The sequence below is a fragment of the Sinocyclocheilus grahami genome, unplaced genomic scaffold, assembly GCF_001515645.1.
Source record: "Sinocyclocheilus grahami isolate Dianchi unplaced genomic scaffold, SAMN03320097.WGS_v1.1 scaffold2191.1, whole genome shotgun sequence".
Taxonomy (NCBI): Eukaryota; Metazoa; Chordata; class Actinopteri; order Cypriniformes; family Cyprinidae; genus Sinocyclocheilus; species Sinocyclocheilus grahami.
The window spans coordinates 61,742-76,216 of record NW_015507370.1 but is presented as its reverse complement, the minus strand read 5'-3'; the positions used below and the strand labels follow the sequence as shown (position 1 = coordinate 76,216).

The window sequence follows — 14,475 nt, the reverse complement described above, 5'->3', positions numbered from 1 at the left end:
TAGATATTTGTTTGGCATCGGCGATGTGTTGGCGAGGCGTCAGCAAGCCCCTTTGATGCGTCATTGAGTAGTTCACACAAAAATTTTGCCGAGCGCTGATGATCCGATGATTTTCCCCCGATCGCAGCCCAACCTGTCGGCGAGCTCGTTGACTTGCAAATCGGACTTAAAATCCTGGGGTGTAATAAAGATTAATTCATTCTGATGAACGAGATCGAACGAGAGAGTCAGTAAAATGATCCGAACGTCCCATCGCTAATATGGGGCCCTCTTGGCCAAGCAATCTGGGTAAGACATGAGCAGACATAATCATCATCGCACCATAGTTGCTTCAAAAGCACACAGAGCATTATAATCACTGACCCTGGATATAATATACTAATGTTTGCACAGACTTTACAGGAACAAGATTGTTTACAGTACAGAGTAGAGGTCTTATCGGGTCCTAAAATCTGTACCCGACCCGAATGACTTCTTACCCGAACCCGACCCGAGACAGACCCGATAAAATTAGACCCGACTCCGACCCGACGGCATTTACTTTCGAACCCGACTGGACTTGAACGTAATCGGCATTGACGTGTGAGCAGTCAGTGTGCACAGCATGCAGCCCCCAGACAGCAATGATTTGTTTGTTCCTATTCTACGTGCGTTTCACAAAAATGCACTTGACATGACGCGCAAAATGCCATACACTCATCACTGTAACCTCATTACGTCCTATAACTTTTGGCATAATGTTATTTACCTGTCCATAAGATGATTCTAAATATTCAAGATAATTATATAAATAATTAAATAGCTTTTCTTCAGAGAAATTCACAAATCAAGCGGTGCTTTTTTATCCTCAACCCCAAAGTGATAATGATGACAAATCGAAAGGAGCTGGAATGAATTAGAAGTTAGAAGCAAAACTTTCATTGTACAAACAATTTAAAAACTTTGTTTTTACAATAGCATATTATATATTTATTATTATTTTATCATCTGCAGCTCTCTAATTATTCATCGGAGGTCACAGAAAGTGAAAATGCAGGCACCCTACATCATTTATTTATTATTTCATTTTAGAATGAACAGGGATTACAGAATAGAAAATATTCTGAAGGCAAATTTCCATCTACTCAAAACCGTTGTGATCATATAACGCAAATAATACACCAACATGTATGCAAAACAGACATATATCTTCTATCTTCCAAAACAGTCTTTTAAGCACTTTAAGTACATTATGGAAGTGTACTTTTTTTCACCTGGGAACTGTTCCAAAACCACGTTTCCCAAGACCAACGTCTGTGTTTCACGTTTTCCACATGTGCAAACCTGAAATTCACGTGGCTTTTCTGTTAGGGTTTCGATGACGAAACATGCAAAAAGTGGATTTACAATAACCTGTGTGAGGATTTTAACATCTGTCGTAATACAAGTGTCTACAGTCTTCACTTCACCCAGTTACACACTGTTGCTAATTTCCTTCAGAACTAATATAATGGCTTGGTAAAAGCATTGGCAAAGTTTTAGACTAGACCAGGGGTGTCAAACTCAATTCCTGGAGGGCCAGAGCCCTGCAGAGTTTTATGCCTACCCTGCTCCAACACACATACCATGTAGTTTTCAATTAAGCTTGAAGGACTTGATTAGTTGGATCAGGTGTGTTTAGTTAGGGTTGAATCTAAACTCTGCAGGGCTCCGGCCCTCCAGGAATTGAGTTTGACACCCCTGGACTAGACAAAACACTTGCTGTTGATGGATGGATGGATTAATTTGTATAGATTGTAGTGCAGGCCAGAGTTAAGAACCCCTGCAGTGCTTGAAAACTGCATTCAAGTCTGTGCCAAAGATCTCAGACCATACAGAATGTTTGAAACAAGTGCATTTTGTCAGTTAGCGCAGAGTTTAGTGCAGATTGGAGCTGGGTCATCATGTCATCCTGTGCATACACAACATCCTATGAGCTTGTGAGACAGTTACTGAGTGCCAACAATCTCGTATGTTGTAGTCCATGTTTTCTATATAGACAAACAAGCACACAGATGGGTTAAGGCTGTAACCATCTCTAGTGGCATAGGTGGAGGTGGTGGTGGGGCATCTTGATGGGGAGTAATGTGGGTTGTTTCTGCTGGTTACTCCTGAAAAGAAAAGTAGTACTTTTTTACCTCAAAACCATTTCTCATAGCCAGTTAAAGGGATAGTTCACCCAAACATTAAAGGGTTAGTTCACCCCAAAATGAATACAAAAAAGCCTCTTCCGGAAGCTCAAACGTGCTGTGTAACCAATGAGGCTCATTCTCATGTTAGGCAGCACGTTTAAGCTTCTGGGAGATTTGTTCTTGTGCGTTAATTATGTTCGGTTGAGCATCTGTTTATGTTGGCTGATCAAGGTTTATATGTGAATAAAAGCCGAAATTAAATCTGTTCATCATAAAAAGCGATCCGACTAAACTGCTCAATTCGTATGGATTAGTTTTACAATCTCTTTATGAACTTTTTGAAGCGTCAAAGATCAAGTTGGAAAGGCAGAATGCTATCATCTTAGGGTGCTTTCACACTAGCACTTTTGGTGCACACCCGGGTTCGATTGACGTCAGAGTTCGGTTCGTTTGGATGATGAGAACGCTGTTTTCCGAACTCGGGTGCACCCGAGTCCGCTTAAAAAGGGTGGTCTGGGGTACGGTTCAAGTGAACTCCGGTACGGTTCACTGCTGATGTGAACACAATCGTACCAAATCGCGGAAGTGAACCGCTATTAATGACGTATTATTTGATAAAAATGTGTTTGTGTGTGTGTTTCACTCACTTTCTTGATGAGCGTGACTGACAGAGAGCTGTATATCTAATTTTTGTTTGCCTTCAGCGTTCTTTAGAGCACTTGCAGTACATTCGTAAGACAGACGTAAGTGCCGTTATGTACCGAAGCTTTGTAAACAAAACGAACGGTTCAAAAACGTAAATATATAAAAGTGCAGAGAGCAATGTTATGCATTTGCGCCTCTGCTCCTGCGTCGTCGTTACTGAGCAATGGGGTAAACGGCTGCTGGCTTGATGACGCAAAACAAACCGCGGTTCGGACGCAAATAAAATAATATGAACGCAGTCCAGCGGGGGAGGGGGGAGCATTCGAACTCGGGTTCGGACCAGGCAAGCGAACCAAGTGTGAAAGCACCCTTAATTTGTGTTCTGAAGATGAACGAAGGTCTTGCGGGTGTGGAACGACATAAAGGTGAGTAATTAATGACATAATCTTCATTTTTGGGTGAACTAACCCTTTAATGTCATCTTTTACTCATGAGTCTGGAACAACATGAGAATATCTACTGTATAACACAAAAGATATTAGGCAGAAAAACGGACTCGGCCACTATTACTTTTTATTTTATGTAAAAAAGATATATTGAAACTGACTGGTGACTGAGCCTGTAATTTTGCTTAACATCTTTTGCATTCCACGGAAGAAAGTCAGTCATGCAGGTCTGGAACAACATTAGCAGACCTACCAACCTGTACGCATATTGCGTAGCGGATACGCAGAGGCGGACAGTAGTGAAGTATTTTTACTCTGCTGTAAACGTACTTTTCAGGTGTCTGTACTTTATTAGAGTATTTTTCTTTAGAAAACTTTACTTCACAACATTTCAAAGCATGATATAGTACTTTTTACTGCACTACGTTTCATATTAAATATCATTTAATACGTAATTACATTAGAAATCTATTACTTTCTTACTTTTACTCAAGTCGATTAGCAGTGGATTATAAATATAACGTTACTTAATTATTAAAATGCTTGTGGTGGTTTTAAGAACACAGATAAACATTGTCGCAGTACAGTGTTTATTATCTTAATGGTCTTTTTGAATGTCATCATTCAAAGCGTTTCTGTCTTCTTTCATTCCGTTACAGCGATAGCTCGCTGTTTTTGTCCTAATTAGGGATTTCCTGGAGCGTCCTGAGGTCTATTTCTTCTGTAATGTATATGTGGATTTTCTGCGTGAGGGCGCCCTCAGGCATCCAGTGTGAATGAAACGCACATTACATGTGTTCATAGCACTAAATAATGGCCAATCGATAAAAATAATACTTCTTTTTTTTTAAATGGCATTTAAAAATAGCAAAAGAGAACTAAACCAAAAACCTGAAGTATTTATTGAACCGTGGGCTAACTGTATTGTTGCAGCCCTACTTTTTACTCTAAAATACTGTATAACAGGAATATCACAAGCTTGAGTGCAGACCATGATTATTTAACATTAAATCTTGCAAATTCACTTAAACTTACAAATGTTCTGGGTTTGTGCCAGCTCTGTTTCACATTAGTGAAACGAAACTATTAAAACAGAAGATCTAAAAAGGTTAAACAGAAAACAAAACGTATAAGTGTATGAACCGTCACAAATAACGAAGCTAGCTATCTTGTTAGCTCGAGAATACTTACCCTCAAAGTTGTCGACATAACTTGAAACATCCGATTTAAAGCCCTTCTCCTTACTAAATGTGTAAGAGATGCCACTTCGATTGACAGCGTTGACAGTAATCAGTGGAAGATCTTGCAAGCAGCGACTCTAAAATCCATGCTGATAGCGCTCGTTGAAACGGTAAGCAAAAATGTGAGTCGAGCAACAGTGCGTAGATGTTGATTGCACATAGAAGTGCAGATTCAGAGAGAAAAAGTGAAATAATAACATTGTCATAGAATTGGTTTAAATAATTAGATTTTGTTAAATGCCCGACATAGTTTAAAAGAATTCGGGTCTTCTCGGGTCCATTATGAAAAAGAACATTTATTTTAAATTACCCAAAACCCGAGGCCACTAATATCGAACCTGACCCGTGTCCGAGGCACTCGTCAAAGTTTTGTTCCCGAACCCGCTCGGGTCTTGGGTCGGGCCTCGGGTTCAGCGTATTTTACAAAAGCACAACGTTTTGTTGATATTGTGAGTGCACGCAAATAAAAGTAGACCCTTTACAGTTACGAGTGATGTATTACTCTTATGAGCAAAAATGACAGCATATTTTAAATGGTCAGTTCCACTGAAAAAAAAATGCAAGTGATTGCGCTGGCGCCTCCATGTCCTGCAAAGTGTGCTTCAGCTTCCACTCTCTGCACCAACGATTGGATATGCGCCTATTAGCGCACATTTATCTAGGTTTAACGTTTAAACTAACATTGTTATATGCTTGAAGTGTTTTATATCTATAGATTTTATTTTAGGCAAGTCGTGATATTTGAGAAGGCTAAATTGATCAAACATAGGCTATGATCAACTCACTGTCTGCTGCTGGCCGCTTGGTCGTTACTTTAAAAAAACATAAACCTAGGCTATATTTAACGAACAAAAAATTATCAAAACGTTTTTCTAAATTAACTTAATAAAAAAAAACTAAATGAAATATAATCCCTTTGCCATTACATACAAAACTGTACATATATAGTAGTACAAGCTGTTTTGGGAGAAGGGGAAAAAAACAAAACTTTTTTTTTTCATTTTAAAATTTAAGTTACTTAAATAAAAACAACATTTTGTTATTGCAATGCTAAATTTGTCGCAATTTTGCACTTTGACTTTTGACCGTCTGAGATTTTTGAATATCGTGTGTAATAAAACAATGGACTTTGACAAAATAATTGTATAGCATTGTTGTTTTAAATATCAAATATTCCTTATAAATGCTTATTTAGATACTTGAAGTATACGTTGTTGTGAAAAACAAAGTACTTTTAATGTCACTAGCTACTTTTTGGTAGTAACTTGTAGTGTAGCTTGCTACTTTGTCAGAAGGGTAGCTTGACTGTAGCTTAATTACTTTCATTTATATGTCTACTCCACGTGGGCCAGATGTGGGCCGGATCTGGGCCATATTGCTGTCTGGGTTGAAGCTGATCAAGTTACAGTTTTAGAATAGCTTCCCCAACACTGTATAATTTATTTGCATGCTTCAGGGATGTGATTCTTCCGGATGAATCCGCAATTCCGTGAATCAAGCAGGGCTGCATTTCCCAAAAGCATTGTAAGCTTAAAGCGTAGACCCATTGAAAACAATGGAGCTACGATCAACTTAGGCTTACGATGTTTTTGGGAAGCAGCCCAGATCAGTAATAAAAAAAGGTTCAGAGTGATGCTGGTTATTGTGCGATGAATGAAATCGCGAAATGCAATTATAACTAAATAAATTGCGGAAAAAGTTGAATGTTTTTAATACGTCATGGATGGAATGGTCCTGAGAGTGCTGTAAGAGCTTGCGGCGCCACCTGCAGGACAGGGTGCACATGGTTCAAAGCACCAAATGTGAGTAAAATCAGTGCTGAAGCCTTACTTGGTAACTTCTTTTATGAATGGTGGTGAGAATTTGAGATTGGGAATGCAACAGTCATGATTAGAATCGTTTAGAAATGTGCCGTTTACAAAAAGAGAAGTTTCAGTGTCACATGAACCTCCAGAAATCATTTTAATACGCTCATTTGCTGCTCAAGAAACATTTGCTATTTATTATGATCAATGTTAAAACGTTTTTGTGGAAACAATGATACCACTCAAACATTTGTGGTAAGGTTTAAAATTTACATTAAAGTTATGAAAAGTGAGTGAAGAGTGAACACATTTAAAATGTTACGAAATGTTTCTATTTAATAAATTTATTACATGTATTTGATAAGTGCTGTTCATTGAACTTTCTTTTTTTATCAAAGAATCCTGAAAAATAAAATGTATTTCCACACAAAATATGCAGCAGCACAACGGTTTTCAACATCGATAATAATCAGAAATGTTTCTTGAGCATCGAAAACAATATTGATATCATTAATTGTTTCCCATTTTTTTGGCATGTACTTTAATAATAACAATTTTATTATTATTATTATATCATGATTATTAAATGCTGCTTTTTATTTTTGCAGGACAATAGTGTTATTATGACAAAATTATTAAAATATATAGTCCAGCAGAGCTTGGCTTCAACCCTCAAACAAGCTTTTTCTTTATTGCTTTTGGCTATTTAATCATTGTTATTGCTATTTCCTTTATCAGTTTATGGCTATAAAATGGGGAAATAGCTGTGAAAAGATTACGAAGATATGAAAGTAAATCTGGTTCTTGGGTGATAATTATTTGAAGATATTATGAACTCTGCTTTATCATTACACCCCTTTTAACATTTTAATCAGTTTATACCTCTGCATTCGAACGTTACACTCTTTAGTAGTTTCAGCATAATGACTAACGCATTCAATTGAATTAATTTCTATGTCAACTGTTATTTGCATGTGTTTTATTCTAGGAACATGTCCATGCACTGCTGTAGCTTGAGGACTTTTATTTTGGTGTGGCGCTGTGAAGTCACAGGGCTGCGGCGCGCTGTTGTGATTCAGCTGAAGAACGGTTTGTGCTTTTAAGCATTTAAAGTGTTTAACTCAATGCATGTTTAACTAACATGTTTTAGCGTTACTTGTGTGAGTAAAGCGCATCCACACACGCGAGTTACAGAGAAGACGCGTCTCATTTCGCTCCTTTTATCGTGAATCAGTTTATAGTGAACGCGAGTTCAGTCACTGGTGAGTAGAGCTGCAGAAACTCGGCTCTTCAAAGCTTCGAGTGAATTGAACCGAACGCACCGCAAATGATTCAGTGATTCAAACCGCTCGGTTCACCGCGCACTGGCGACATCTGCTGCTCAAACCAACAACAAACACATGTAATGACAACTTTAACAAACCAACTGCAGATGTTTTTATTTAAAGTGGCAAATGCATTTTATAAATGCCTGATGTAAACCATATACGTGTGCAGACTACTGAACATAGAGAGCCGATTGAGACGCACCACATTTTATTTCTGTTCATTATTGTCATCTTAATCACGACAGAGTGTCCAAACACCGAAAGTAAAGATGGCGTCTATTAAAGAGGAGAGTGAAGACGTTAAGGTTGAAGATGCAGTCGGTGTGAATCAAGAAGATGATGAGGAACAAACAGGTTGGTTTTCATTTGTGTCCCAGTTGGTCCTTAACGAAATGTTTCCCTCTACAGAAACGAACGATTATTGAAGATTGGTTTTTAATAAAAAAAGCGGTTTTGTTTGACATGGAGCCTCGTGTGGACCGAAATGTTGAGACCACACGACCAGACGAATACTAACGCTGCTGAGAAGATCCTACTTAAAAGTTTAGTTATTGTGACATTACGCATCTTAAGGCTACGTCCACACGAATACGCCCACCGATCTTTTTCTTCCCACCCTCTTCTCAAGAAATATCTGCGTCTACACGAAACCGACACAAAACGATGTAGTATACATGCCAGCACGATAAATCGAAATGGAATCGAGATCGCGATTCGACAGACGCTGCGATTGCATGCGTATCTTTCAGTGAAGCACGGTTCTGTGATCAGTAGTAAATCTGCATCCGAAGGCCAGAGAAACTCCAAATACGCCTCGCAGAAGAAACCAGAAAATGCCTATCGCTGCAGCTGAATAAACAGAAGATTCAACTGCTTTCGTTGATTCAACGTGACTAATAAACACACGACTACGACAATATATGGTTTATCCGAGTTCTTATTATTATCATTTTCATTAAAACAAAGTATATTTATAATGCAATGCCTTTATCACGGCTTAAATACTACGAAATATGTTGCGTGCCTTATTCTGTGTAAGAAGCCACGTCATCTCACAGAAGGATTTATTTCAGACACTCGACTGACGTTGTGAAGTGAGCTTAGAGTAAAAACGTGTTATTAAATGTGGTATTTTCACATGCTTTCAGATGGAGCCGCGTTTACTACACAGAGCCGTAGTTCACTGCTGTCAGCTGTCATTATCGCCAACGATTTCTTAGATTTCAGAATCGCGCAATAAAATCGTAAAAACGATTTTATTTAATTTTTTTGCGTAACTTGTCAGTGAACTATGGCTATGTGTAGTAAATGCTGCTCCATCTGAAAGCACGATCAACCGTACAGAACCGGCTTTTTTAACAAAATGCGCATGACAATCGCATTCGATTAATCGTGCAGCCCTACATGCCGGACCAGTATGCGGCGCTGTAATTCTGCCACAGAGATACACTAAAAATGGAGAAGACTTGGATTATGCGCATAAACTTTGTGCGCGGTATACAAATGAACATGGAACAATACATTTATTAATCTGTGTTAATGTTAGTCAATAAAAAGAGAATCGTTCAGTGTTTGTTCACGTTTTTGTTGCCGTTACGTGACGTAGCGGCGAGACGTGGAAAACGTCATCGTTTCAGGAAATATACGGATTCGCTGTCCACACGAAAACGCAAGGGCGGCGTTTTCAGATTTGATCCACTCTGGGACCCGGTTTTTAAAAATATCGGTTTCACTCTCCCAAAACGCCGGATCCGTGTGGACGAAACGGCTATGCGATACAAAATTCATGCGTATACAGCTAAGTATAGAAAAAGATATCTTAGAAAAAGATAATACACAAGTAGCCTAAACAAAACAGTTTCATTAATTCACTCAGCCCTCCAATACCATTGTCATAATGCGGTCGAATACATAGGACTTGAACCATGCTAATGCTTCTCCACGAATGCCAAAATAATTCCCAAGCCATCCAAAATAATATTGTGGTGTATGTTGCTGAAAGATGTAACCGCACTTTATGAAAGATGTAAGTCTTGGCAGCACATTTTCTCTGTGGAGATGAGGCTTGATTTCTAAATGGTATTACACAAATACAGTGTCTTTGCAAAACTGAACATCGTTAAGAGGACAGTCTTTTAATATTATTTCAGAAACAAATGGATCACGCAAAGTGCTTGAATTTAGCTTTTTTTTTATTAGAAATTTAAGGTTTGAAATACCTGGAAAAACGACTTGTTTTGTTGAAAAGTACATAAAAGAATGTATGTGGTTTGCACAAGCGAGAAACAAATATAGATTGGTGAGATTTAATAGGCTTCATACCTAAATGTCTAAAGAACGCTGCATAAAATACATTTATGAGGAAGAAATTGTAATCCACAAATATTATATGATAATCGGGCTTGATTCCCTCTTCTGTCAAAAGTTGCCAATAAATATATTACTATATATGCGCTACGAGTCGGAGCGTGTATTCAGTGCGTCTGATTGGTGAGATTTAATAGGCTTCATACCTAAATGTCTAAAGAACGCTGCATAAAATACATTTATGAGGAAGAAATTGTAATCCACAAATATTATATGATAATCGGGCTTGATTCCCTCTTCTGTCAAAAGTTGCCAATAAATATATTACTATATATGCGCTACGAGTCGGAGCGTGTATTCAGTGCGTCTGGCCACACTGTCACTCCAGATAATGAATGTCATTATCAAATAACTGATTACTTTCAACACAACCAGGTTCTTAACTGCAGAAAACAATATAACAGTACACTCATCCACGGAGATCAAGATGTGCAGAGATTTTTGGTCTTTTGTCTTGCCAATACAGGAAAACTGCTAACTTTATTGTTTAAGTTAAGTAATTTCTTCAGGTAGTAAGCAAATATAGAACTCGCTATCATCAGTATTGCAGTGAAATCTAATGAAAATATCTTAAAGCTGAAAATATCTGAAAATATCTAAGCTTATACAAGGAGAAAAGCAGCGGACCTAATACTGAGCCCTGCAGCACTCCATACTTGTGTAAATGAAGAGACATTTCATCAAATGCAAGCAATGTGGTAGCAGTTAGATAACTAGGACATAAACTCTACCCATTCTTGTCCACAAGTGCCAAAATAAGCTATCTAAGAGAATGTTATAGTCTGTTTTTTTCTGATAACTGCCAGCTTGAAAGATTTCTGAACATCCTAAAGAAAGCAAAGCGAACACAATATTGACAAGAGGTTCTCAAATTACAGGTTACAACTTTTTTTAGTAGCTTGGTGGGTATGGGATCCAGCATATATGCATGTTTTTGATGTTTTACATGTCTGTTGCTTTGTGCCCATTAAACGGGTTAATTTGTATTTGCCTCTTTTCACCTTAGATCTAATGCCGCTGAAAGAGGAGAGTGAAGTACTGGATGAAATGGAAGCAAAAGATCATGATATCGTAACCGAAGAAAAATCTGAAACGATTTCCTCACGAAAAAGTAATTTCACCTGCCAACAGTGCGGAAAGTGTTTCTCTACAAAAGGAAACCTGAAACTCCACATGGACATTCACACTGGAGAGAAGCCTTACGCCTGCCAGCAGTGTGGAAGGTGTTTCACTAAGAAAGGAGCCCTTAAAAGTCACATGAGCATTCATACTAGAGAAAAGCCTTACACGTGCCCTCAGTGTGGAAACTGTTTCACCCAGCAAGGAAGCTTTAACAGGCACATGAGAGTTCACACTGGAGAGAAGCCTTACACCTGCAAACTGTGTGGAAAGAGCTTTACAACCAAACTAAACCTTAAATATCACATGAACAGTCACACGGGTGAGACGCCATTTACATGTGATCAGTGTGGAAGGAGCTTCCGACATAAGGTAACCCTTAAAAGGCACATGAAGGCTCACTTAAGAGAGAACAGTTTTATGTGTCATCAGTGTGGGCTGGGTTTCTCAGACAGCAAAAACCTTAAGAATCATGTGATAACTCACACTGGAGAGCAACCGTACATGTGCCTTCAGTGTGGAAAGACTTGCGCAAACAATACCAACCTTGGTGTTCACATGAGAATTCACACTGGAGAGAAGCCTTTCACCTGCCCTCAGTGTGGAAAGAGCTTCAGATTTATCGGAAACTTTCAGACTCACATTAGAGTTCACACAGGAGAGAGGCCTTACACGTGTCTCGAGTGTGACGAGAGTTTCTCATATCAGAGAGACCTGAAACGTCATGTGCTAACTCACTCTGGAAAGGAAGTCTAGTGGCAAGAGGTTTACAAAGTAGAGCAATTTCAAAAATCACCTGCGCATTCAGTCTGGAGAAAGGCAAGTTGTGAAATAAAATTTGTCATCACACCGATAAATCTGAAAATCATGTGCAGAGCCTATTCTTGTTTTTTTTGTGTGACAAGTTTTAAATGGCTCTGCAATATAAATGGGACCAGAAAATACTAGTGACGCCGTGAAATTTCAACAAGTTTCAAATATTAAATAGTTGTGAGTAGGGATGCACAATATTGGATTTTTGCCAATATTTTTCAACTCATTGTAGCCAATGCCGATATAGTTCCTTTTGTTTGGAAACAACACCAAGTCTCTCCTATGCGGATATTATAAACAAATTGTAATTATTGTTAGTTTTTAACAAAAACTTTAATTAGAATTAAATAAACAATCATGAAGTTATTTTATAATGACAGTACATTGAAAGATTTAAAAATAACTACAAATCAACTGCATTTTCTTTCTTTAGACGGAGGCAGTGCTAACCTTAACATTTTATGAAAAGATTTAACATTTGTAGATGGTCTAAAGCAAAAGAGTTGTAAAAAAAATATATTTTTGAGCTCCTTGTATTTTAAGGAATAGTTCACCCCCAAAATGAAAATGTTGTCATCATTCACTCACCCTCATGTCATTCCAAACCTGTATGAGTTTCCCCATTGACTTCCATAGTAGGGAAAAAGACGTTGGAAGCCAATGGGGACCAACAACTGTTTGATTATCAGCATTCTTCAAAATATCTTGTTTTGTTTTCAACATGTGAAAGAAACGTATACAGGTTTGGAACGGCTGTTAATCTGTTAATGTTATTTGTGTATTTTACTTTCATTGTTATTACAAGTAGGCCTACAGTGCCCCCGAAGTAAATAAAACACCTTAGCGGGCATTAACTACAGACAGGCATTAGGACCCGGCGGAGGCTGCTGCATACGTTAGTGACTGTTCACCATCACACACTGGACGCGCCATTTTCAAAATAATCTAATCACCATTCAGCAAAATGTTCACTTCAAGAATGACCACACTGCTGTGATCTTATCGCTAGCACACCATGAGCACGTGACTTATTTGTCTTATCGGCAAGGTGTATCAACATTATTTATCATATCAGGCCGATGCCGATATTTACATTTTAAGCCATTATTGGCCAAGTCCGATAACATTCTGATAATATCGTGCATCCCTAGTTGTGAGAGATGCTCTTTAATTTTGATTGTGTGGAGGTGTCTTTCATATATTTGATTCAGTGTAGTATTTTTACAAAAAAAATAAAAATTGTTGCTGGGAAATGGCAATGTTAAAAACAAATAAAAGAATGAAATAATGAACATTGCAATGGGGAATTCTACATAAGCACATGTTGTCAGTCTGGACTTTATTTGTGTATTTTACTTTCATTGTTATTACAAGTAGGCCTACAGTGCCCCCGAAGTAAATAAAACACCTTAGCGGGCATTAACTACAGACAGGCATTAGGACCCGGCGGAGGCTGCTGCATACGTTAGTGACTGTTCACCATCACACACTGGACGCGCCATTTTCAAAATAATCTAATCACCATTCAGCAAAATGTTCACTTCAAGAATGACCACACTGCTGTGATCTTATCGCTAGCACACCATGAGCACGTGACTTATTTGTCTTATCGGCAAGGTGTATCAACATTATTTATCATATCAGGCCGATGCCGATATTTACATTTTAAGCCATTATTGGCCAAGTCCGATAACGTTCTGATAATATCGTGCATCCCTAGTTGTGAGAGATGCTCTCTTTAATTTTGATTGTGTGGAGGTGTCTTTCATATATTTAATTCAGTGTAGTATTTTTACAAAAAAAAAAAAAACTGTTGCTGGGAAATGGCAATGTTAAAAACAAATAAAAGAACTGAAATAATGAACATTGCAATGGGGAATTCTACATAAGCACATGTTGTCAGTCTGGACTTTAAAGGGGTCATATGGTGCAATTTCAAGTTTTTCGCGATGAACTAAGATGAGTGACAGCTTTTGATTTTTAAGGGAGTTTGTAAATGTGATACTGATTTAATACAACATTTCAATAAACAAGAAGTTAATATTAAGTGACTTACATTGTCTGACTATAACACTATTGACTGATTTTGCTCTATTTCATCGTCGAAAATAGTTTAAAACAAAGACACAGCTCAGCCACTGCGCATCTCCATTCAAACACAGCAGTGTTTCGTTTATGAATGAACGTGCGTTTCTGAACGAATCTAGTTATTCAGTGATTCATGATTACCCATTCATAAATACAGCCACTTGATTAATTCCTGAATGAATCAGCTGTTCGAACGAATCAATTGAATGAATGATTCAGTGATAAATATAAGACTTGCCGCCACCTGCTGGCAGTTTTAGTTTAATTTTTAAAGTATCTTTTCAGTTATTTAAATCTAATATTTCTATATTTAAAACATTAAAACTCATCATGAATTTATGAATTTAATTGCACTCATGCTACTTCTGAGCCTCATTAAATGTCTGAAAGTACATCAAGCCACTTGTGTGTTCTTCTGTGCCACCTCTACAAACGAATTTTGTTAATACTGATTTCATTTGATTTTTAACTTA

At 37.9% G+C, this 14,475-nt stretch overlaps 1 protein-coding gene across 2 annotated transcripts; it reads left to right on the top strand.

Moving 5' to 3' along the window:
• The first annotated feature begins 7,287 nt into the window (after positions 1-7,287).
• LOC107574353 (gastrula zinc finger protein XlCGF8.2DB-like) lies at positions 7,288-12,196 on the top strand. Of its 2 annotated transcripts, none has more exons than XM_016260793.1 (3): positions 7,288-7,376; positions 7,861-7,969; positions 10,989-12,196. In XM_016260793.1, the coding sequence occupies exons 2-3, from the start codon at positions 7,885-7,887 to the stop codon at positions 11,855-11,857; spliced, it is 954 nt and encodes a 317-aa protein (XP_016116279.1). In that variant the 5' UTR covers positions 7,288-7,376; positions 7,861-7,884; the 3' UTR covers positions 11,858-12,196. The 2 variants fall into 2 exon arrangements, with proteins under 2 accessions (XP_016116279.1, XP_016116280.1); XM_016260794.1 differs by lacking the exon at positions 7,288-7,376 and adding an exon at positions 7,408-7,689.
• The last annotated feature ends 2,279 nt before the right edge of the window (positions 12,197-14,475 follow it).

Excerpts from the sequence above, each read along its gene's own strand:
- LOC107574353 (XM_016260793.1), top strand. The coding sequence starts at position 7,885 with ATGGCGTCTATTAAAGAGGAGAGTGAAGACGTTAAGGTTGAAGATGCA. Across the intron at positions 7,970-10,988 it reads AGATGATGAGGAACAAACAG|ATCTAATGCCGCTGAAAGAG; the intron begins GTTGGTTTTCAT and ends TTTTCACCTTAG.